The 26,486-nt window shown below is 30.5% G+C and overlaps 1 protein-coding gene across 1 annotated transcript in view; it reads left to right on the top strand.

Annotated features, from left to right (window-relative positions):
* The window catches only part of LOC129907052 (uncharacterized), a 183,119-nt gene that overhangs the window by 135,899 nt on the left and 20,734 nt on the right, over positions 1-26,486 (top strand). The window contains exon 6 of the mRNA XM_055983093.1: positions 10,497-10,657. Within this exon, the coding sequence (XP_055839068.1) occupies positions 10,497-10,657 (161 nt within the window). The remainder of the gene's footprint in view (positions 1-10,496; positions 10,658-26,486) is intronic.

Here is a 26,486-nt window from a genome sequence, read left to right as displayed (position 1 = left end):
ACATTGTGTTGTTCCAGAAATCTTTGCACATAGGAGTATTTCGATCAAAAACCTGGACAAAATTATTTTTTGAAGTAAAACTAATTATTTTTGCTAGAAATTATTATTTATGCAAGGAAATAATTTTTTTCAGCAAAACTATAAAAACGCTTGTGATAAGAAAAAGTAAAGACAATAGTATGAAATTTCATACATTCAAAATGTGAAAAAATAAAATATCTAAAATATTAGAGCTCTTAGAATGGATCCATTGTGATTTTTAGGCTAAGTGAATCCAAATGCATGAAATTCAATAAAAAAAAAATTCTGGAAAATGTTAACAACCAGTTAAAATAAAACGTAGGGCGTATGAGTGATTTTACTAAAAGTAAAAATTTCACTCGCAAATTATTTTGTTGATTGCAAAAAATCGCACCCAATTTTTTGATATTAAATTTAAAGAATAGTCAAAGTTATCATAAATCTATGTATGGAAGCAGAATAGGAGGGTATACTATAACAAAACACTAAAACTTAAAAAAAAGCAATACAAATATCTATATGTGGCAGACTCTTTTCCCACTGTCATTTACTCAAACAAAAAAAATTGAATATTTCTATAACTACTCTTTAATTATTATTAATGTTTAAAGCACACTTGCTCACAATCAATTTCCTAACAATAAATAAATAAATACTTCCTTATTTCGTGACCTTTCTTTTTAAATAAAGTTAATCTTCTTCGTTGGCTATAGGTCTTGATTTGAGTCTATCTTTTCTTCTGTGTCGACGTTTCACGTGTGCTTACACGCTTCTTCAGGACTAAGAAAAATAATTCTAGAAATCTCTAAAAACGTATTGAATAAATACTTATCTTGAATCCTCTAATGATCCCCAATTGATTGCAGTTGATTAAAGTTTAGGTTTATTTATATCAAGCTTATATATTTTGAAAATCAATAAAAAATATCTTGAAAAAGACGTTTTTAATTATCAAAATTTCAAAACATAAAAACTTTTTTAATTATTTGATAAGAAATTCAAAAATTTTTCTTATCAAATTGAGTTGATAATTCAACTCAAAAAATTCCTTTTAACAAACTGACTATAAATACTACTAAGCCCTTCACAATCCGATCTCTTATTTACGGTGTTGTCTGTATCTAAAATATGTAACATTTCTAATATCATTCTCTTATTATAATGCTTTTCTGATTGTAAAATATCTACATTGTTATAATCTGGCCTATGTCCCTCACCTATACAATGCAAAGCTAGAGCAATTTTTTCAGAATGCCCGTTATTAATATCCGATCTATGACCAGCTATACGATTTTTTAGCTTCTGCATGGAAGTACCTACATACACTGATGGACAATAGTTTGCTCCATCACCTTAACATTTGATTTTATATACTATATCTGATTTATCGTTTTTAGAAAATTCACCTTTTAAATTAGAAAAAAGTGAATTTCTCAAAACATTTACTGATTTAAAAGCTAAGCGAATCCTATCTTTGTTTCTAATAGGAGCATCTTGAAGTCTAACAAACAACTCCTGTAGGAAAACTGTGTTGTATTTGTAACTAAATTTGGTCTAACCAACGGGTTGAAATATTGATTCAACAAAGTTTTTATTATATTTATTGGAAAAGAATTTGATAGTAAAGTATCCATGATTTTGTTAATGTTATTCTGACGAAAGGCAATATCACTGATATCCAATACTCTGGTTATAACATTTTTTGCTGTATTAATAATGATCTGTTTTGGCTGTTGGGAATTATAATTAATGAGGCGACCAAAACAGATCATTATTAATACGGCAAAAAATTTTATAACCAGAGTATTGGATATCAGTGATATTGCCTTTCGTCAGAATAACATTAACAAAATCATGGATACTTTACTATCAAATTCTTTTCCAATAAATATAATAAAAACTTTGTTGAATCAATATTTCAACCCGTTGGTTAGACCAAATTTAGTTACAAATACAACACAGTTTTCCTACAGGAGTTGTTTGTTAGACTTCAAGATGCTCCTATTAGAAACAAAGATAGGATTCGCTTAGCTTTTAAATCAGTAAATGTTTTGAGAAATTCACTTTTTTCTAATTTAAAAGGTGAATTTTCTAAAAACGATAAATCAGATATAGTATATAAAATCAAATGTTAAGGTGATGGAGCAAACTATTGTCCATCAGTGTATGTAGGTACTTCCATGCAGAAGCTAAAAAATCGTATAGCTGGTCATAGATCGGATATTAATAACGGGCATTCTGAAAAAATTGCTCTAGCTTTGCATTGTATAGGTGAGGGACATAGGCCAGATTATAACAATGTAGATATTTTACAATCAGAAAAGCATTATAATAAGAGAATGATATTAGAAATGTTACATATTTTAGATACAGACAACACCGTAAATAAGAGATCGGATTGTGAAGGGCTTAGTAGTATTTATAGTCAGTTTGTTAAAAGGAATTTTTTGAGTTGAATTATCAACTCAATTTGATAAGAAAAATTTTTGAATTTCTTATCAAATAATTAAAAAAGTTTTTATGTTTTGAAATTTTGATAATTAAAAACGTCTTTTTCAAGAAATTTTTTATTGATTTTCAAAATATATAAGCTTGATATAAAAAAACCTAAACTTTAATCAACTGCAATCAATTGGGGATCATTAGAGGATTCAAGATAAGTATTTATTCAATACGTTTTTAGAGATTTCTAGAATTATTTTTCTTAGTCCTGAAGAAGCGTGTAAGCACACGTGAAACGTCGACACAGAAGAAAAGATAGACTCAAATCAAGACCTATAGCCAACGAAGAAGATTAACTTTATTTCCTAACAATACTCATAAAATCACCAAAAATTCCAGAAAATAAACAGCTGACTTTGAACTTGTTTTGACACACCAAACTCTTTACCACAAAAAAAAAGTGCATCATATGACCCCATGTATATTTAGAATCCGCTTTATAAAAACTTTAATTCAAAATTTTGATTTCTAGGAAATCGACTTTTGTCCAGCTTTTCGACCAGAATACTCCTATGTGTTGCTTTCTGTGAGTCTTTTAACTTTACTTTACGAACTTCTTTGTTTTTGTTTTTAAAATTTACGTTTATCTTGATAGTACAGGTAAAATAGTACATAAAATCAAAAAATAAAAAAAAATTGTTACACTCATGAAACTTGGCAAAAAGTTTTCTTTTGGGATAAGAACCAATAGACCGAGAGCCGGCAGCATATTTTGGCAGTTTTGATATAACCGAAATTCGAGTGTGCACATATCTAGATATGCACCACAGTATGTCAACGGAAAAAGTCTGGCAGTGATCTTTTTCAGCTTTCCCTTGCCAGACGCATCCAAAGTGCAGCAAAAAATCAACTTTTATCGTTTTGGTATAACCGAATAAATGATACACCAAAAAATCATAAAAAATCCCCTGATTTTAAAAATGTGGGTACCAGAAGTTTTTTTTTCAGCTTTCGGCCCGCCAGACCGCTTTGAAGCATTTTGGAATGCATTTTTCTAATAAAAAACCTAATAGCTTATTTACTGTTGGGTATAACCGTATTATGGTAACAAATTAAAATTCTATGTCTATTCCTGGTTTAGAAAATATAAATTTAAGCCAGATATTTTTCAGCCTTCGCTCTGCCAGACGGCCTAAAAGGTATCACAATAGTACTGGAAATTAGATTTTGCTATATGAGGGTGTGGGAAAAAATCCGAAATGCACTTTGACATATATATATACATATATTGTAGAAAATTAAATTATTTCAAGCTTGTCATACATTGTTTTTTTGTAGGTTCAAAAATACGCGAGTTATGTGAAAAACTAAAATTTTTATAAAAAAAAAATGGCGGCCAAATGACTCTTGGTGCGAATGTACAAAATGTGGTTTAAGACTCGTGTCTTTATGCCTTTCGAGCCCTGAAGTCAAAATGCATTTCGGATTTTTTCCCACACCCTCATATAGCAAAATCTAACTTTCCCGTACTATTGAGATACCTTTTAGGGCGTCTGGCAGAGGGTAAGATGAAACAAAACTGGCTTAAACTTACATTTTTTAAATCAGGAAAAGGCAGAGAAAGTTAATATTTGGCCATCATATGGTTACTCTAAACAAAAAAATTTTATTTCAATTTTATAAGAAAAAAACAGAAACTAGTTGTTTTTTGTATGGAAAAACCTGTTTGGGAAACCTTTAAGGGCGTCTGGCAGAGCGAAGGCTGAAAAATATCTGGCTTAAATTTATATTTTCTAAACCAGGAATAGACATAGAATTTTAATTTGTTACCATCATACTGTTATACCCAACAGAAAATAAGCTATTAGGTTTTTTATTAGAAAAATGCATTTCAAAATGGTATTTCTGGTACCCACATTTTTGAAATCAGGGGATTTTTTATGACTTTTTGGTGTATCATTTATTCGGTTAATACCTAGCAAAACGCCAAAAGTTGATTTTTGACTGCACTTTGGATGCGTCTGGCAGAGGGAAGGCTGAAAAATAGCTGGCTAAAAATTATATTTTCTAGACCTGGAATAGACATAGAATATTAATTTGTTACCATCATACGGTTATACCTAACAGAAAATAAGTAATTAGGTTTTTTATTAGACAATTGCACTTAAAAATGCTTTAAAGCGGTCTGGCGGGGGGAAAGCTGAAAAAGAAACTTGCGGTACCCACAGTTTCGAAATCAGTGGATTTTTTATGATTTTTTGTTGTATAATTTATTCGGTTATACCAAAACGCCAAAAGTTGATTTTTTGCTGCACTTTGGATGCGTCTGGCAAGGGAAAGCTGAAAAAGATCACTGCCAGACTTTTTCCGTTGACATACTGTGGTGCATATCTAGATATGTGCACACTCGAATTTCGGTTATATCAAAACTGCCAAAATATGCTGCCGGCTCTTAGACTACAAGGACAAAAAAAGTCTATAAAAAAAAGTTGGATGGAAGGGTGTTTTTTCGCGGACAAGAGGGAGGGGGTGAGGGTCAAAAATACAGGGTGCCCCACAGTCACCGCCCCAAATGAAAACCATGGATTCCTGTGGTCATTTTAAGTCGAAAAACTTAAGAGGTAATTTTCTCGTTTTCGTCCCGTTTTCGAGTTACCACGGTTTTTATGATTTTTACTCTCTTGTCCTTTAACTGGCCTTATCTTTGCCAAACTACGTTTGTTTATTTTTTTTTAATTACTTTTAGTAGCCTTTTTTATAAAATAAACTTATTTTTTTTATGAAAATAAACTGGGCTTTAATAAATAGCACAAAAAAACAATACTCATTAAAGTGTTTTTTTGACTTAAATGATATGAAAGTGTAAAAAACAACTTAAAAAACGATGGAAATTATGTTCGATGCAAAATTGTGGAGAAACGGTTGTCCGCAGAAAAAAAAAGTTTTGAGACAAATTTAAACTGTAATAAATTCTTGATTGGTTGTAAAAAAAATCTTTCAAATCAAACGTAGTTTGGCAAAGATAAGGCCAGTTAAAGGACAAGAGAGTAAAAATCATAAAAACCGTGGTAACTCGAAAACGGGACAAAAACGAGAAAATTACCACTTAAGTTTTTCGACTTAAAATGACCTCAGGAATCCATGGTTTTTATTTGGGGCGGTGACTGTGGGACACCCTGTATACTGAAAAAAATTGTTTGTCGAATATCATCATATGGCACATGTTTTCAAGGTATTTTTTGATGCTAAATCTAATGACATAAAAATAAAGTCAATACGATTGCTCTAAGAAAAGTTATTGCCGATTAAAAACAAGGGTGCTTGTTTTTTGACTTCAACAGGTAAAATATAACCGAAACCCATGTGAAAAATATGCTACACTGACAAAATTCGGGATGAAGGTTTAAGATAAAGCAGGGACAAAGGATTCATAAAGTTTTTAAAAATATTTTTGGTGAAAGGGTGTTTTTATTTTTTTGGTGGGTTGAGTTGTGTGTGAGTAAGGTATCATAACAGCTGACTTAAATTTTATTAATTTTTAAAACTTGGTGAAAAAGTTTTGTTTGATATAAGAATTAAGAATCTATAAAGGGTACAAAATTATCTTGAGTGAAAGGGTGTTTTTTTTAAGATATGATGAAATTCGGAATTAGTACCACAAAAACTGGGAAAAAATTGTTACACCAATGGAAATTGGTACAAATGTTTGATAATTCATTTTATTTTTGGTTTTGATGACAAATTGAACGTTTATATTTAAGTTCTTAGACATATTACACGAATCATTGGCTTTTTGTGACCAATTGCAGATTTTACTATCTCTTCGAAAAAAACACCCTTTCACCTAATTTTTTTATGAAAACTCTTAATTCTTGCTTTCTGTCCCAAATTCAATGCTTCCACAAACATTAGGGTGACCCATCATTTTTGTTTTCACTCACAAAAATACCCTTTTAACCATGATATTTTTATAGACACTTTAGATTCTTGTTTCTAATCTTAAAAGTAACATAATTGCTGAATTTCAATAGGGTACCACTAATATTACTCTAGTATTACACACTTTTTCAAATATACCCACATTTTCTCTACACCTACAAAAAACACCTTTTCAGATGAACAAAATTTATAGTTTTACTTTATTCGTAATTTTAGAATTAGAATTAAATTTATTGTTTCCATACTTCATTTTTCAATATATTACAATATCTTTAACTTAATTTCTAGTTTCGAGTTCATTTTTACATTTTTAATATACAATGCTGTAATTAGGTTCATCTATTTGTATATGGTTAATGGTTATATTTTTACATAAATCTCAATTATTAATTTACTTAATTTATATTTTTTTTAACAATTTTTATATACAGTTACATCAATTTATAATTTTTAAATTAAAAATGAGCCGCAAAAAAAAAATAAAAGAGTAAAGGAGAAAAACAAAAAATTAAAAATCAAAATATAGAGTTTAATCAGTATGCAACATGCAAGTGCTTTTCAAAATATAAATATGTAATAATTCTAGAAAGAGGGAATGTAATCTTTGAGAGGAGACAAGCAATTAAAAAAAAAAAAACATTTAAAAATTTAAAAAAGTGAGACAGCAGCAATGATAAAATATTGGGTTACAATTACGATATAACTTGTAGAGTTTCTACCTCAGATCGTGAAAGCAACCAAATTTTTAATTTTTTTAAAACATGTTACCTTGAGTAACCAAACTAGATAATTCTAGTGGTAACTTATTAAATATGTGGGGTGCAATATTATTAAGAAAACGTCTAGAGTGCTCTTTGTTAACTCGAGGGACTACCATGTTAAGATTACTTCTTATTGGATAAGCTTCGTTTCTTTTATAATTGATATTTCCACTTTTAATGAAAAAAATTTTAAGCGCTTTATAAATGAAAAAATAACGTAGTGGGAGTATTTTCAAAGATTGAAATAAGGGCAATGAGGACACGAATCTGTTTCTAAATAACATCAACCGAATGATTACAAGTTACTAACGTAAACACTTCCCCAACTCGCCAATCCATACTCTAGTCTTGATTCAACAAGTGAATAATAAATAGTTATTAGCAGGTCATTAGGGATCAATTTTCTAAGTTGATATATTTTAATAATCGAAATGTATAATATTTTTTTTAAACACATTATATGGAACTTCCAATTAAGCTTACTGTCTATCATGACACCTAGATATTTGAACTCTTTCACGAACTCGAGAACAAAACAGCTATTCAAACAGTTTGTTTATTTGCAACTGCTGTGGTGAAAGCAGATATTCTCCAATACTAAATTAGAATTCGACAATGAAAAACACATAGCTTTTGATTAAGAGCTCAATACCATCTGATGATAGGTACCGAGTAGAAGAAGATCATGATTTAATTGAATTTTTATATTTTCAAAAGAGTTTTCTGCATAAGAAAGAGCAAGGTCGTCAGCATAGCCAATAATGTTACCTTTTAGTAGTGGAGTAACTAAAGCTCAAAAATTGGCAATATTAGTGAACCCGGCCGAACAGCTTAGATTTTGATGATCTTTATCTTCAAACGTCGGCAATTAAAAATACTCTAAAGTCTATAGATTAAAAATTGCAGGTGTAAATAAAATATTTTTTTTTTTCTTAAATTTCATAAATTAATTGATTCCAAAAGATTGTCTAGGAAATTCAAGGAAAAAAAATATATAGGAGTGAGGCACAATCTTCCATCGTTCAAGCGATAGATGCAATTTTCTTATTAATTGACTTCAAACACAAAAAAAATATTTGAACACAACGGCAACACCAACAATATTTAAATATACATTTTTAAAAAGCTAGAAGCCTAGTCATATTTGTAAAATTAAAATTAAGTTAATTGAATTAAGGGCTTTTGAAAGAATGGTATCTGAACTCAGATTTTTGGAAAAAAAAAAATTATTGAAAAAATTTTAAGATGTCGTTTTTTAAAATTTTTCGTAATATAAAGGACATTTATTTTCAATTTTTTTTGGCCGCATTTATTGATTTGAAATTATAAAATGAAATGTCAATATGTATTACGGTTTATGAAAAAAATTAAAAAGTATTTCATTTTCGAAGAACTTTTTTTAATAAAAGTTTTGAAAAAAAATTTATCTTACTTTTTTCAAAGTTCAAAATCTAAACATAAAATTATTTTTTATTCATTTAATAACCCTTACTGTTGAAAGTTTAATAGCAAAAATTTAAAGTTCTTATTTACCTAAGTCTTTGAGAAAATTAATTATTTCGATGCAAAAATCCAGTTTTTATCAAAAAAAAAAAACCCATTGAAATTGAAGTAATTTTTAATTTTTTTTTTTTCAAAAGTGTGATATACAGGGTTAACGTCGAAACGAAAACGGTAGTAAGGGTAGGTGGTGACAGTTATCAGAAATATAATTAAAAAAATCGCAGCCATATATTTTATGAGTTATGGGCATTCGAAAAAAATCGAAAAAATGGTCACCCTGTGACGGTTTTTCATGTGCAGTGACTACAAATCTTAATTTTTCTCTTTTTTTTCTTTTGTTACGGAACCGTGAATAACCCTGCTACCAAATGCATTCAAAAATTTTAACTCAGCTGCATCAGTTTTAAAGCAAATATTACTTTTTTGCCCAACTAAGTACTAAATTTTTTTACATGACTCTAATTCAATGAACCGTAGTGTAAAAATAATGCAATAATGGTGTGTTCAATTCTCTTTTCAAAATGGTATTACATTGTTGAGAATATTCCATAAATAACCGAGATACTATTTTCTTTTCTTAAGAAATCCGACTTTTTTTTAGGTAATTTTTCCATATTATTTAAGTTTTTGTATTCTGAAAGGTTCTGAAAGGGTACAAAACTTAAATAATAAGGAAAAATTTCCTTATAAAAAAGACGGATTTCTTAAGAAAAAAAATTGTATCTCGGTTATTAATGGAATATTCTCAACAATGTTTTACCATTTTGAAAAGAGAATTGAATACACCAATTTTTCAGGTAACTTGCCGAAACATCGTAGTGCATTTTTTTTACACTACGGTTCATTGAATTAGAGTCATGTATAAAAATTTAGTACTTAGTTGGGCAAAAAAGTAATATTTGCTTCAAAACTGATGCAGCAGTTAAAATTTTTGAATGCATTTGGTAGCAGGGTTATTCAAGGTTCCGTAACAAAAGAAGAAAATGAGAAAAATTAGGATTTGTAGTCACGGCACATGAAAAACCGTCACAGGGGACCATGTCCATAACTCACAAAATATATGGCTGCGATTTTTTTCATTATTTTTCTATCACCTTTTTCGTTTCGACGTTGACTTTTGGGACACCCTGTATATGGGGCTTTTCTATGGTTTCGGGCTTAAAACAGAAAATTTCAAAGGTCAACATTTTTCTTAACTGAGCCAACTTTGAAAAACTAATGACGCCATCGTGTTCAGCATACTCGAATTATATTTAGTAGATACGAGCGCCATCTGTCGGTTTTTTGGACTAGCACAGTGTTATTAACGGAGTTATTAACATTAACATGAGTAAAGGCATACCAAAGTAAGCGTTTTCTTAAATCATCGCTAAAGGGTATCAACTTTGCAGATAGAGAGTTACTGTAGAACAATTTTTTTCTTAGAATATACCCAAGAATCATCTCTCAAAATGTTCTTATCTCATTCCGGGACACCCTGTACAATTTTGTGTTTTTCTTGGTTCGATTGAAATTGCGGCGCTTTGGTCAAATGGTCGCGTAAGAAAAAAACAAATTTTTGGTTTGGTTTGCTGAAGAAAAATTTAATAAAAGAAAATTTAATAACAAATTAGTAAAATGGCATAGGCTGAATTTGAAACCAGACCAGGTTTTCATAGATACTACTGAACTCGCAGCGGAAATTAAATTAAAAAGCATTGCGCTTAATCTCAATCTCATTGTGAAATAAGCTGTTTATTCCCTTTTTTCATTTAGAAGAGATATCTAAATTTTTAAATATCACAAAATTAATTTTGAAAAATATATATAAATATTTTTTTTTATTTTTAGGGAAAAAAATGGCACAGAAGTCTCGAAGGTGCCATCTTTGCAAGGTCGGTACAGAATAATAAAACCTGAAAGAAAGTTTATGATTGAAAAAACAGAAGAACCAGACTCCGGCATATATAGCTGTAGAGTAAATGACGAAAAGAAAGATTTCAGAGTCGTAGGTAAGTTTAATATTCTAATTATAATTTTTCCTAACCTACTTTGTGGGAAAAATATCCAACTTTTGCACGGATTTATTTCAAGAAATTTTGGGATTGAACCTGACTGCTTTCAACGAAATGTGGACGAATAACTTAAGGACTGGCAAGACTAATGCATCGCACCGATGCTCAAAGAATTCAATAAGTGATGTTATTTTTATATCCTTCCGAGATATAACTTCCTCTGCTCATGCTTTTTTCGTTTGACTGTCGAGTTTATTGAGCAGAATAAAAATTAACTATGGATTGCGATTGTTCTTGAATAATGCATATTAGAGTGACCGCAAGAAATCGATTTTCGAAATTTGGTCGGGGGAACCCCATAAAATGTTCCGCCTTTGCAGATTTTTAGATAGCCAAAATTTCGATTGGATTAGTCTAAATGGTGCCGACACTCGCTCAAAGTATCAAAAATCTATGTTTTTCTTAGAAAATTAGCTCTAGCTTCCAAACAGAGGGGGTTTTTCACTTTTATATATTAAATTAATTTATTTCTTACACATTATAACTTTTAAAAAATATATTTATTTGAAATTAAACGAACAAGGGTTGCTTACGACTATCTTAGCACTCAACTTAAAACTCAACTTAAGACTAAAATACATTTATTCAATCAACTTATATCTAACTGTTTGATCGATATCCAGAAGGTGATGTCATCTTCTGGAGCACTGCATCCCAGGGGTATTGATTACCTGCATGATCGTGATCGTACTTGTTTAAGTTATAATTTTGGATTGCATCATTGGCCGGATGCTCTGTTGATAAGGTGTTTACTTTATTGTTGAGAGTTTTAGCAGGCTTTATTCATTGATTGAAATATTCTTAATTTGACGTTTGGGGTATATGTAAACATCGGACCTTAACTCCCCTCCTTCTTAAGGAAGAACGCCCCGTTCTTCAGTTAGATCTGCTATTTTTTTCATAATATTGTTAAAACGGATTTCCTGTTGATTTTGCAATTGTATTTGATTTGGCGATCTCATCTTCAAATAATAGATGACGCATAAGGCTGTGGCTATAATGATGATCATTAATGTAAATGACGTAATGATAGGACTATTGACGGCTTCGTCTTGTAAAAATTCAATCAAATTTATGTTTTCAAATTTAAGTTCTTCGTTCAATGATTCGAAATAGTTTTCTATTTCATATTTATATGGTGTACGTTTTTAAATAATTTTGTATTTCGTATGTTGGATTCTCGTAAACTACTCCATCTATTGTTGTATAGTTTTTGAATGTAATTAGGTATACTCAATTTATTGTTGTGTTGTCGACCACATGTTCTCCGGATATTAAAATTGAACCATCTTTAATTACTTCTAAGTTAACATTTTATTTCTTTTATCTTATTGCATTTAGCTTTCTGATTATTTAACAAATTTGATAAACAAGTATTATTGGAAATTGTATGCTCGTTGATTTTTTTAAAATCAATGACGAGTCTCATTTTTGGAGAACCGTCTTCGTTTGTTCCTTTTTTAGAAACTACCCAAACTGGTGAGTTATAAGGGCTCTTTGATGGCTGAATTCTTCCATCTTTTAACATTCTTTGTAACTCTTTATTAATAAATGAATTAGCAGAAAGTGGATAAGGATACTGTTTACTCCATATAGGAGTTTCAACAGTTGTGCGTATTTCTGCTCTAACATCGGTTCTGAACGGTAAATTCAGATTAATATTTGAGTGTATTCGTACTACTCTTTCAACTACTTTATTTTGCAACCTTTTTATATCAACTTCATTTTCTTTTAGATCAATAATTTTATTTATTGAGTTATGTGGTATATATATTTTTTCTTTCTTATTTTTATATATTAATAATTCTTTTTCAAAATCTAGTTTAATCCCTGCATTTTTAATAAGATTACATCCTATTAATAAATCTGCTTCAAGATTTTCTATTTCGTAAAATCTAACATACCTATCAAAAATATAAACATCATAGAAGTAGTTTATAACGGTGGACCCATTTATTGTTCTTACTTTTTTCTTTATTGTCAGTTGCTGTCTGTTTTGTAGTGCGTTGGGCTTGCAATAGCAGCAAGTTGCACCTGTGTCAATTAGAATTTTTAATTTTCCCTGTGGAGTGCTCCTGAAAATGAAGGGCAATCCTGGGTCTCGTCTAAAAAACCTTCCTCATTAAGATTATTTACCCTTTCCATTTTTTGGGGGGTTTTTGCAAACTGTTATGTTCTCTTTTAAAGATTTGTCTTTGCGGATTATTGAACGTATTGTACATCGGTTTTTGCCATCGAGGCTGGTTGGCATTATTTTGGAAATTTTTATTCCCATGATTTTGATTAAAGTGATTTTGTCGAAATGGATTATTTTTAGCTCTTTCATAATTAAATCTATTGTGCTCATGATGAGTAATTGGCCGATGTGCCGAGCTTCCTAATTCCATAGGTTCTGGTTTCCTATTTTGACAACTATTTTGATTCCGTGGAGGAAATCTTAAATTATTTTGGTAATTGTTGGTTTCTCGTGTAGAGCGATTGAATTGTAGAGCAAAATTAGCTCTAAGGTTATTCGACTCAAGTTCTTGCGCTTTCGCTAAAGCACAAGGTAAATCTTCTGGAGAGAGAGAGAAAAGAATGTTCGACAAAGGAGCATTCAATCCTGTAATGAATACTCGGAGAGCATTCCTGCGATGAGTATCATTAAGTTCCCTAGTTAGGGCTGAGTCGGTACCATGCGACATAATTGTTTTATTGATTAAAAGTGTTAATTTCGTATTAAAAAGATTGTAATAGTCAATCAGAGTTGTATTAACTTGTCGTAATATACTTATAGTCCGGTCAATTTAGACATCCGAGGTTACATTAATTCCCAGCAAGCTGAAAATTGGTAGGATTGTTGGAAACGCCATCATAAATTAAATTTAAAAAGTCCTCATCCATCCGAGGTCTGGAAAAAAATTTACGGGGGGTCAAAGGTCACAAAAACTGGTTTTTCATGATTTTCAGCAAAACGGTAAGTCTCATCAAAAAATTTTCAATGCAAGAATTGTAGACCAGATTATTATATATAAAAAGTGTCATGACACTTTTTTTCCTAAGACCCACCGTTTCTTAGGTAAACGATTCAAAAAGTTGAAGTTGAGTTGTAATCGTCATAATCAGGCCTATTTTGAAAAAAAAACTCCAAACTGAAAAGTTCCTGAAATTTCATTCTTTTTTAAGCTTGAATTTCGTTCTTCAACGGTTAAGAATATGGGAAAGCAAAAAAAAAAATAGAATTTTTCGCCATTTTTCCGATTGGGGCCCTTCTCCCGAAACCATTTCCCTGGGAATTTTTGTTTATAATATGTCTGAATATATACAGAGTGTGCAATAGAGAATGGACAACCCTAAAACGGCTGATAGCTACACTTATGACTGTTCTAAAAACAGATAGAAAAAAGTTCTATCGCAACCAGTTCATAAAATATTGGCTTTTTTTCGTTCAGTGTATTTTAAATGAATGAATGAATTTTTTTTATTTCTATTTTTTTTTTCTCCTATTCAAAGGATACTTATGTATATGTTTTCCACTAATCACACAATATTTTCATACTTTTTATTTCTGAAATTTATATATTGTGGATTTCACTTCACTTCACTTCACAACTCAACATAAAACCATACTTTGCGTTTTCTGGTTATCTTTATGTGGTTATCCTGTCACGGTCGCCAATTTATTTATTTCTTACACATTATAAGTTTTAAAAAATATATTTATTTGAAATTAAACGAACAAGGGTTGCTTACGACTATCTTAGCACTCAACTTAAAACTCAACTTAAGACTAAAATACATTTATTCAATCAACTTATATCTAACTGTTTGATCGATATCCAGAAGGTGATGTCATCTTCTGGAGCACTGCATCCCAGGGGTATTGATTACCTGCATGATCGTGATCGTACTTGTTTAAGTTATAATTTTGGATTGCATCATTGGCCGGATGCTCTGTTGATAAGGTGTTTACTTTATTGTTGAGAGTTTTAGCAGGCTTTATTCATTGATTGAAATATTCTTAATTTGACGTTTGGGGTATATGTAAACATCGGACCTTAACTTATTATAAAATGAAGGTAGTGTTGTTACACATAACTCAGATGCTAAATTTGTTTAGTTTTACTAAAAAAAAAAACAAAATATTGTCATCAATTTAAATTTTCAGTACTTACCTCAAAAAGAGCTGAAGGGCAAACTCGATTTAAAATGAAACTTTTTTTTAACTGTTTTAACTGTTTTAACAAAAAAACGAAACATTTAACAGATTTCTAAAAAAAACAAAATAATTAATATCGTCTTATGCCTACTTTTCACGAGTCGATCTTAGCCGCACGATATGTGGTTCGACTAGGATTTTTCTATAGGGATTGTCACTTTCACACGAGTCGATAAGCTTCGCCGCACGGCAAAAATCGACGAAAAGTTTTCATTACATTTCTAATACATAACTAATGAAGTAATTACTAAAAAAAATGTGTCAAGAGATTTACTTAAAGTAGTTTTGGAAGCATCAGGATACAATTTTCGGCACTCACTGACTACTTGAAGTACATATTGTTTTTGTTCCTCATCTTTAGTTAACAGGTTATTAAAATTGGTTATTAATTTGACTCCTCTTTCTGCCATGTCATTTACGACCTTAAGTGATTGCACTTTTTTAAAGCCTTCTTTAAAATGCGGGTTTCCGGGCAAAAGATTTGGAGGTGCTTTGAGAAAACTTGTGTCTATTTTCAATCGGCTGAAAACACTTAAAATTGTTAAAACTTCTTTTAATATTAAAACAAAAACGCAACAGAATTAATACTCACATTTTATTTTAAGTTAATTTATTTTACATACAAAGTAAAATTAGCAAAAAGCGCGAGTTTATTTTAATAAAACTATTCAACTACCAACGAAACTACTCGTGAAGCTTAAACTTCATAAAAAAACAACAAATATGTATTTTACAACTGCATTTTATTTTTTTTTTCTATAAAAAAAAACACATAGCAGGTTCAACCCCCAATGGGTGCCCTTTTTGTTTTTTTAGTCAATTTTACTCTGTGCCTCTATTGTTGATAAAATTATTATATATTATTATTGTTGATAAAATTATTATATATTGTACGAGAAGCATTTCGATTAGATACCTTTCTATAACATAGAAAGTTTCATTTTAAATCGAGTTTGCACTTCAGCTCTTTTTGAGGTAAGTACTGAAAATTTCAATTGATGACAATATTTTTTTTTATTAGTAAAACTAAACAAGTGTAGCATCTGAGTTATGTGTAACAACACTACCTTTAATTTAATATATAAAAAAATAACCCCCTCTGTTTGGAAGCTAGAGCTAATTTTCTGCGAAAAACAGTGAAAAAACAGAGATTTTTGATACTTTGAGCGAGTGGCGGCACCATTTAGACTTATCCAATCGAAATTTTGGCTATCTAAAAATCTGCAAAGGCGGAACATTTTATGGGGTTCCCCCGAAAAAAAACTCTAATGCATATATACCGTGATTTAAAAAGGATTCATTCCAGAATTAATACTTTCGAAGATAATATTGTCTCTTATATCAAGAAAACCCGAAAATAGATCGAGAAAGGATGGCCATTCCTTGTTATCACATGAAAACCTTGGAATAACTGGCAAATTAATTTGATTGCAAAACATTCGTATTATATCGTATCGCCTCAGTCAATCTCGCATAAGGCTCAAAATATTGTTTTCACATATTCCGAAATCAAAATCGAACTCTTTTTATTTTACCGATTCAAATCTCAAATTATAGTTATAAACTGATGAAAATTTGAAAAGAAATAAATGAGTATTGTTCAATTTTTAAATAACACGTTTAATATAAATCTAAACTAAATTTTTGGATCTTAAGAGAAAAATATTTTTTTTTTTTTTTTGGAAAAATCAATTCTAGAAAATCAGGTTTGTACGCCAAATTAGTTGAAGAACCTTTCCACTTAGATGCGCCACTCTAAACGCAGCCTTCTTTTACTGCGCAATCACTGTGGGATGGAGTCAAAAATGTTCAGGGTCGGAGCATTGGTATTCATGCACTCCGAATAATCTTGCTATCGCAATCCATTCATAGTGTTATGGAAATTATTAAAAATAAAAAAATCGAATTTTCGACACACGGGTGCGAATTTGGCAGGACAAAAATAATAAAATTACGATTTTTCAAAAAAAATTGTCACAAAAAAGTATCTTCATGCCTAAGGTTGAAAATTTATTTTTTTGGAATTGTGAACTCAATATCCGATTTTCTCGGGAAATTCTACATCAATTTCAAATATGATTCTCTATAAAATATTGAGACCGAAAAAAGTTCTAGCGACATGAAAAAGTATAAACCAAAGATTTCAGAGTCGTCGGTAAGTTTAACATTATTTTTATAATTTTCCTTAATCTACTTTGTGGGAAAAATATCATTCAAGAAATTTTGGACCTGCAGATCTTTGGCTACGCTTAAATTATAACGATCTTTAAAATACGCCAATGAGCCGTTCTGGTTTTGAAAAACAAGTTATTCTGAATTACCAGATGTATTGAGACGTTTCCTTTACCGTCCCAATACGCATTCGACGTATTTTTTTTTTTTGGAAATTCGAGATGTTTGATTTTATTTGAATTGAAAACCAAAACGCCTCGGTGTGTGAAACTGCTTTCTTAGCGTGCTTCTTTAAGTCTTTTAAAGACATTTTTATTAGAAGTATTTAGTCTTGTATTCTCTACTACTTTGAGACTACTAATCATCGGATTTTTCTAAACTTTTTTGAGAATTGGACGATCATAAAATTGATTTGTTTTTCGTTTTCTCCCAAGACCGACCTTATAACCAGTTATACTTAATTTTTTAAACTTCTTATGAATGTATTTTAATGCAGCTTGATTTATTTAATGCTCTTTAATGATTTTTCTTTTCGATTAACCAAAATTTTTATTTTCAAGCTCGAGTTTTCTCACTTAAAATGAAATTTTTGTCACTGCGCGCAAAAAAGCAAAAAAGACTATAATGGACCCTATTAAGAACTTAAATTGTTTTCTTTCTCGTTTCAAGCATTTTAGACATTATTTCGACAGGAGCGTTTAAGGATAGTAATAGACTTTCTTAGTCACTACTTAAGAATAGTTTATTGGTGAATCGGTGAGCGAGAACAGCATAAATGTGAAAGTTCGGATAGTGCGTACTTTATTTTGTCCAGTATAATTGTACACATATCCTAACAATATGCCAAAAAAAATCAATCTTGTGCAATTGTTGCTCACATTTTTCCAAAAAGTTTTGTTTAAAAGAACTGTCAATTCAGGCAGTTGATTAAAGTTTAAGAATCGTATAAACCCTTCGTAGAGAAACCTCGCTGGCTGAGAATTATAGGATTGTATGTCAACTCACTTTAGTTTTGAGAAAATCGATCTCAAAGTTTTTTAAGGCTGGTTTTTGGATAAAATAGTTACATAGCAGTAAAGTATTGATGCAATCTTTTAAAGGACCGTAAAAAAATCATAAAACCATGAAAAAAACATTAATTTCATCACAAAAAAGGATTCTATGAGCATTTTTGAAAAATGACATAGAACCTTTTTATGAAAATGTTTGTAAAACAATTTGAAAAAAGTTCTATGTTCAACATAGAACCTTATACATAGTTCTATGTATTAAATCAATTGGACTTTTGCATGGTTTTTTGCATTGTTTTTTGCCAAAAAGACAGTGGTCTTAAAACAATCATCTGCAGTGCAAAATGTATGCCAAACAAAATTTAAAGTTTGTTTGATATTTTAATTTTAATAATAATGCAATTAAAATTAATGAAAAATCATTTCAATTATAGCAGGTATCAACACTTAAATTTTCTTAAGAAGAAAATTCTTGTTAAAATGAAGTTCACTTTGATTTAAAAAAAAAATTAAACTTTTACTTATAAATAAATAAATAATTGAAATCAATCAGACCTATGATGGTAGCCGATCGGAAAAATATCCGATCGGAGAAAAGTTCCGATCGGAAGATTTTTGTATTCACGGTACCCGAATTTGAGGAGAGAAATTATTCCAATTTTTTTGGTTTTTATATTTTTCGGATAATTTTTCACGTTTAATTTTCTATCGGGAAGAATCGGAAAGAAAAAGCATAAAGCACAACGCGTCTCAAATATTTTGACAGTTCACTGCATAGCATCGCATGTATTTTAAATTTTCAACGCACCTAAGATTTTTTTTCGTACATCTGTCCGATTTTACTGTCGGAAGGGTTAAAATCATATGAAAATTGAAAAATTCGTACAAATCGGATAAAATTTTCTTCCGATCGGCTTCCATCATAGGGCTGAATTATTTCAAAAACTATTGGTTATATTATATTGATTTAAAAATAAGAATCAAATGTACAATTTTGCCTTTCGGAAATGGTATCATTTATTACTGTAAGTGTTGCCGTTGTTTTTTAATAATTTTTTTTTTATTTTGATACATTTTTTTTAGAAAAATGCCCCTCCCACCTAAACGGGGAGAGATAGACCCTCCTCTCAAAGAAAAAAATGCTTGTATTGAGCTCCTCTACAAAAACCCGTTATCAAATCCTGGCGCCCAAGTTATCCTACTACGTGCCGAAACAACATTTTTGTTCTATACCTAAAAGTTCGAATTTCTGTATCTGGGTTGAAATTGAAAAATTTTTTTTTCTAAGCCAATTTTGAAGTGATTTTCATAAAAAATACCTCGATTAATTGGGAAATAAATATAGTTTTACAATATATTTTTTAAATAGCATGTTGTTTTGAAAACATATACTTTAAATTTTTGAACTTTGACAGCTTATAAATTCTAAGTGGTTTAACCGAGTTACATGTTTTATACATTGTTAAAACGCTATATTTATCTTCTATCAGAAACTGTAAAAAAATCGAAAATGGGTAAAAAATTGTCGAAGCTAGAATTTTTTCAATGGGTGAAGGTCCAAAAAACCGGTTTTTGCCCGTAACTCCAGATTTTGGGGGTGTTAGGGGATTTTCAAATACCGTTTGTATTTAGTGCGACTAGTTCTACAAAACCTGATAGGTCTCCGCCCGCGTATATTTTGAGTGTTACACCGTGTAATTTCACTTTTTTTGGGAAGTTAGTTCTCGCTGAATGTGAGAACAACAATTTTTTTTTGGAACGAAATTCACTTTTGGGTGAAGTGGGAGGTGGAAAATAATTTTTCATTTTAATACTGTATCTTATTAGATGAGGTGTCTTTGGCACATTTTTTTTACAAAAGTCTGCACTGAAAAATAAAAATGGGAAATCGCGGGTCTTCACAAAGTTTTTGCACTCTTTTTTTCTAGTACAAACTTTTAATTTAAATTCGCGAGAATTTTTAATTTTCACACCTCAAAATTGATCCTCACGTGGGCAAAATTTTTTTCCGCTTCGCATTAAAATTCGGGTTAGAAAAATTCGCATTTGAACATTGGAATTAAATTGAATCTACTTATGTTACTACGAGTAAGTATACTCAATTTTATTTGTTTTGAATTTCCTAAATGTATTCTTGATTTTACTTATTTGTTAAAGTAAATCGATAGTTTTGTGAAGTATCGATATACTCGATATTTTTTTTTGTTATCGATGCTATCGATAGACTGTCGAAGTTTAACCAACACTAAATTAACAGTTAAATTAATTTTTAATAGAAAACATGCGATATATTTGTGCAAAAGAGAACAAAAACAGCGAAAAAACGATAAACAATTTCGATTTTTTTTTCAATTTTTTCAAAAGAAAATCACTAAACTTTCTATCAAAATTGTTCAAAATTGTTTATAATGTCTTTCTACTGGTAGCAATAACGTTTGAGCAGAATAATAAGCAATAAAAAAAACTGTTTTTGGTTGAAAAATGACTAAAAACAGTGGAAAATTCTCAAAATAATTGAAAAAACTTTCAAAAAAAATTTTGTTCGAAGTCGTACCGACAAATCGAAAAAGTAATGACGCCAATCGATTTCTCGGGTCCGAAAAATATTTTTCAAAAAACTTGCACAGTGTAATCCACAATAAAGAAAAACAATAGCAGGTAGGTATATCTCCTTCTATATGTATAATGTTATATGTATATAATTTTGTTCATGAAAAAAAAAGCAACAATAAAGATCTTGGCACATATTTCTCTCTCCTTCGCTCTACGGGTTGGGTGTAAGTTATCATGACAGAAGATATCATGGGACAACATATCGCACCCAGCTTATCATAAGGTTTGATTGCAACAAAATATTCATTTTGAGCTCATTCTAAAAAAAGAGGAGGAGACTTTCAAGAAAAGACTCTTTTTGGTGGTTGTTTTTCTTTATTTTTATGTCGTTTTCTATTGACTTTTGAGATTTTTGTGTAAAATTCTCAGATTTTCCACTGCAAATAGAATATGAAATCTAGTTTTGTAATTGTGTGTGAAATCTGTGCGTATAAAAAAAATAAAACAACAACAAATGTTCAGACAAATGTCAAGCAGAGGAGTGTGTGTGAAAGTGGGTGTGTTTGTATGCGTGAATCTTGATAAAAATCCAGAATCAGATTCTTGAATCTCAGATTCATTTTTTTGTCATTTTTTTGAATCTCAAGACGCAAATAGATCATGAAATCTGAGATTTGTCCACTATTTCCCCTCTTCACCCCCCTTTCAGCTGTCAAATTCACAAATCTCATTCTGAGATTCGTCAATAGAAAACGACATTAGTTTTTTTTTTAGACGGAATTTTGCGTTGATTGATATGTGCGAAAGGTGTTTGGTTTTTTGTAATTTTTTGGGTGTTTTTTTTATGGAAAGAATGAGAAGTAGGTAGGGAAAGAGTTTTTTTATCTTCTATATATACCCCGTTTGTATGACCGATTTAAAGATCGAATTGAAACTGAATCGAAATTTCGATCCAGGTATATGGAAGTACCAGATCGAGGAATCGAATTGAAATAGAATCGAAAACACAATTTTTCTTTTAAATATATTTGCAGTAAAATAGAAAAATCTAACCAAAAACAAAGTGCAAGTAAAACTAGATATCATAATACATACATACAGTAAAATTTGCAAATAAGAAGACAATCACACACAATTTCCACCATAAATTATATCTCGAGTATTCAATTCGTTTGGTATATATGCATATTTTCGATTCGATTCAGCTCCCCGAGTCGGATCGGATCGACAAATCCGGATTCAATTCGATTCAGGTATATATAGACCCTGAATCCTGATTCAATTCGGATTCAAATCGCCATACAAACGGGGTAATAGACTATATAGAGCGAGAGAGGGAAATTTGCTTTGTAGATACGTGGTTCAGACAGAAACGGGACGATATGTGTATAAGTAGGGATATTAGGGTGGGTCAAAAAAATCGAAATTCTTTTTTTTGAATTGGTACTCCGAAAAATCGATTGCTAGACCCCTCTAGAATATACACACCAAATATGAGCTCTTTATATTAATGGAAAGGTCCTCCGCTTTGCAATTTTCCATTTTTAAGGCTTGGCCACACCGGAGGGTACGCGGTAGTGGTACGGGTAGCGGCAACGATATTTGTATTAAAAAAATTCCACACCCGAACGTTGATGTGTCAGTTTGGATTTTTTTCCATACAAATACCCGTACCGTTACCTGTACCTCTACCGCGTACCCTCCGGTGTGGCCAAGCCTTTACATCAAGCTTCTACTAAAAAAAAAATAATTTTTTTATTAATTGACTTTTTCGCAAATTTCTTTTCATATTCTTGTAGGAAATTGAACGCTCTACAAAAAAGGCCTTATACACTTTTTTCGTTTATCTAACCGTTGAATAGATATTTGAGGTCCAAAAATCGAGAAAATCTTTAAAAATTCGTTTTTTGTTCTTAATTTTGTAACAAATTGAAAAATTATAATGATCAAACGCGCAAGACATATTCTTGTTGAAAATTGATTGCTCCACAAAAAAGGTCTTATTAACGTTTTTCATTAATCTAACCATTCTAAAGATATTCGAGGTCAAAGTTAAAAAAAAATATAAAAACATTTTATATTTTTAAAAAATTTCTAATTCAATGAAACTTCATTATTTTCAAATTAGCAAGATATATTCTTGTAGGGGCTTAAACGTTCTACAAAAAATTCCTTGGAATGAAATTGATTGCATTAACCGTTTAGAAGATATTCGTATCCAAATCGCAATGCATACGGGTCATAAGAAAACTATTGAAATCAGTGAGCATTGGTTTGGATACGAATATCTTCTAAACGGTTAAAGCAATCAATTTGATTCCAAGTAATAGAACGTTTAAGCCCCTACAAGAATATATCTTGTTAATTTGAAAATAATGAATGTTCAGGGAATTAGAAAATTTTTAAAAGTAAAAAATGTTTTTATAATTTTTTTTTAAGTATCTCGAATATCTTTAGAATGGTTAGATTAATAAAAAAGTTATTACGACCTTTTTTGTGGAACAATCTATTTCCTAAAAGAATATGTTTTGCGCGTTTGATTATTATAATTTTTCAATTTGTTACAAAATTAAGAACAAAAAACGAATTTTTAAAGATTTTCTCGATTTTTGGACCTCAAATATCTATTCAACGGTTAGATAAACGAAAAAAGTGTATAAGGCCTTTTTTGTAGAGCGTTCAATTTCCTACAAGAATATGAAAAGAAATTTGCTAAAAAGTCAATTAATAAAAAAATTATTTTTTTTAGTAGAAGCTTGATGTAAAAATGGAAAATTGCAAAGGGGAGGACCTTTCCATTAATATATAGAGCTCATATTTGGTGTGTATATTCTAGAGGTGTCTAGCAATCGATTTTTCGGAGTACCAAATCAAAAAAATTTCGATTTTTTTGACCCACCCTAAGGGATATACTGATTTTTTTGCATTGTTTTCCTTTCTATGTGGGTTATTGCAAATATTTTTTTATGATTTTGGGGTGTGTGGTTTAGAAAAAAATCAGTCGAGACGTATGGTGTGGTGTCTATTGTGTATAAGTTATGTAAATTTTAGTTAATAGAACTAAAAAAAAAATAATTTTTAATTTTTATTGCTCCACAATGTGAGCTCTTTATTAGAAAACGTAAAACTTAACTTTACATTATTTGTTTGATTGAAAGAAACCTAATTTATTATTTGTGTTTTGCTGATGATGTTGCTGATGTTGTATTCCAGGAATTCCACCTGTGGGAACACTCGCTGCAGTCTGGTCACTAGCTGCAACTTGACCCGCTCGTGTTGTCTGGGATCGACAACATATTGGATGAACTTAGTTGTGTCGCGCGTGTTGTTGGTTACGACAACTTATACTGTGATAACTCCTTCCTTCTTAAATTCGACTATCCTCAGTCGATAAGTAGAGTACTGGTATTTTTTTTAGTCAATATGATCTTTCTTTGGTTCCTCTTTGATTTGTATGACTTTCTTGGTTGGAGTGATTATTTTGACGATTATTGCTAGTATGGAAAGTATTAGGATGGTCGAAAGGCTATAGTTGGCGATATTATGTATGTTTGCATCGCTTTGGATTTTCTTTAGATGCTTCGTGTTGTTGATGTGCAGTTCTCTGAGTATTTCCATTGTGAGAATCTCCTTGTAGGTTTTTGTCAAAAAATTCTCATGTAAGATTGCAGGTAATGGCTTTCCTGCTGGAGTCTCTTTGGATAGGCTATAACTATTGATATGTTGCTGTATTGTACAATTAAGGAGCCAGTCAGATTTACTTTCTTATTTTCCACTAGAATAGAGCCCTTGAATTGGTTATGTTGATTGTTGATTTCATCGCAGTTTAATTGTTTACTTTCAATTAGGTTTCTTGTACAATTGTCGTTTTCTTAATTTATAATTTCGTTTCTTTTACAGATAGTTAGATTGTTACAAGTATTGCATTTACTTTTTACACCATATATTTTATTATTACAATTTAATATGTTCTCATAATCTATTTTAATTACATTTTTATTTTGTTTTATCGGTTTGATAAGAATTTTTTTACAAATCTCTGTTCTGGGAATAGTTATTATATAAAGTAAATTTGTATTATTGGAGGCTATTTTTACATTCGAAAATTCTAGTGCCTCATCTAAGTTAATGAATGGTATATTTTGCTTATTAAATTTTTCTTTAACAATTTCGATTTCGGAATTTGATAAAATAAATGAATTTATTATGTTATTTTGTGCCCAAAGTAGAGCGTATTCTATATTGATTATTTTTTCTTTTATGATTTGTACTTTGAACTTAACGTCTAACAGAAATTCGTTTTTTTGGATTGCATTAAGTTTTGCAATTGCTACTAAATTGTTTGTTATATTGCTTATTTTATTTATTTATTTTTTTTTTTTTTTTTGTTAATACATTATTAATAATAATTTGTTTCTCATTATTTTGTAATAATTTTTGTGTGTGTGCTTTAATGATTCGGAAATCTTCATGGTCCGGAGTACCGGCCAACCATTTCCATGCACTTCCTAAGAAGTTCATTGATCTGGGATTTCTATTGGGTTTTAAATTATTTAGGGATTTGAATACTTCGGATATTTGGTGGGATAGGTAGAGAAGACTGGGATCGGTTTTATTGACTTGGCGGTCTATGTCGGCATGGATATTCGTATTGGCCTAGGTCGATGACGTGGATAATTCTTAACGTGCCGATTTGTAATTTTGCTGGGCCCATGTTCGTGGATACAATTTTTGAAATGGAGAAATCCAAAATTTGTATCTCGCTCAACACACCGCAAAGGAATAATCTGAAAAAGTTATTTCCTAATGTTATTTTTATGGACTATTTTGCCTGAATTTGTTAGAACTGTGGTTGATTTGTCCTGTTAACAATTTCTTTTCTAAATCTGGGGGTTAATTTTGTTCCTAGCCTTTTATTAGTTTTGATATAAATGGTTTCACCAGGTGAATATGTTTTTAATTCTTGCCTTGATTTATTATGCGGTTCCAAATCTTTACTCTGCTTTAATCGCAGGTTTTCAATGTTTTCATGTCTTACTGATTCGAATTGCTTCGGATCTGTTGTAACAGTCCTACCGAAGAATACTTCGGTTGGTCTTTTATTTGTAACAGAATGAATAGAGTAATTATATTCGTATACAGAGCAATCAAGAAGTTGATCAAATGGCATTCGAGGTCGTTCAGCTTTTAAACAACGCATTATCTCAGAAAGTGTCGAATGGAATCTTTCTATTTGACCGTTTACCGAACTGCTGTAAGGAGGGGTAATATAAATTTGGATTCCTAACTGATCTTGAAGCATGAAGGAAATTGTTGCTGAATTGAATGATTTTTCGTTGTCGAAAATTATTTTTTTCGGTACTCCGAAGTAAAATATGAGTTGCCTTAAAGGTTCAATTATATCGAATATAGCTTTTGATTTAATAATTTTTACTTGTGCATATTTTAAAAATTTGTCTATTGCAGTGAGTATCTGTTTTGAATCTGTTGAGTAAATGTCAATATGAACTATAAAGCCTGGAAATTGTTGAATTGGGGTTTCGTAGATTTTTGGTTTATTAGGATGTCGTTCATATTTTTGTTCCTTGCATATTCTACACTGTTTAGTAATTTCGGAAATTCGAGCGTTCATTTTTGGGAAATAATATTTGAAAAGGAGTTGAATTTTGTTTTCTTTAGCGTTCCTATGGGCTCTATTGTGTTCTTTTAAGATTTCTTCATTCTGATCGATTACATTTGTGAGGTCGGTAACTTGTGTTTGAGTGAAACGAATTCTAAAAGTTTGATAGTGAAGCGGATACATTTCTTGAACTCTTCCCATAATTGATTCGTT

Source organism: Episyrphus balteatus, chromosome 1 (genome assembly GCF_945859705.1).
Source record: "Episyrphus balteatus chromosome 1, idEpiBalt1.1, whole genome shotgun sequence".
NCBI lineage: Eukaryota > Metazoa > Arthropoda > Insecta > Diptera > Syrphidae > Episyrphus > Episyrphus balteatus.
This window is presented reverse-complemented; position numbering and strand designations above follow the sequence as displayed.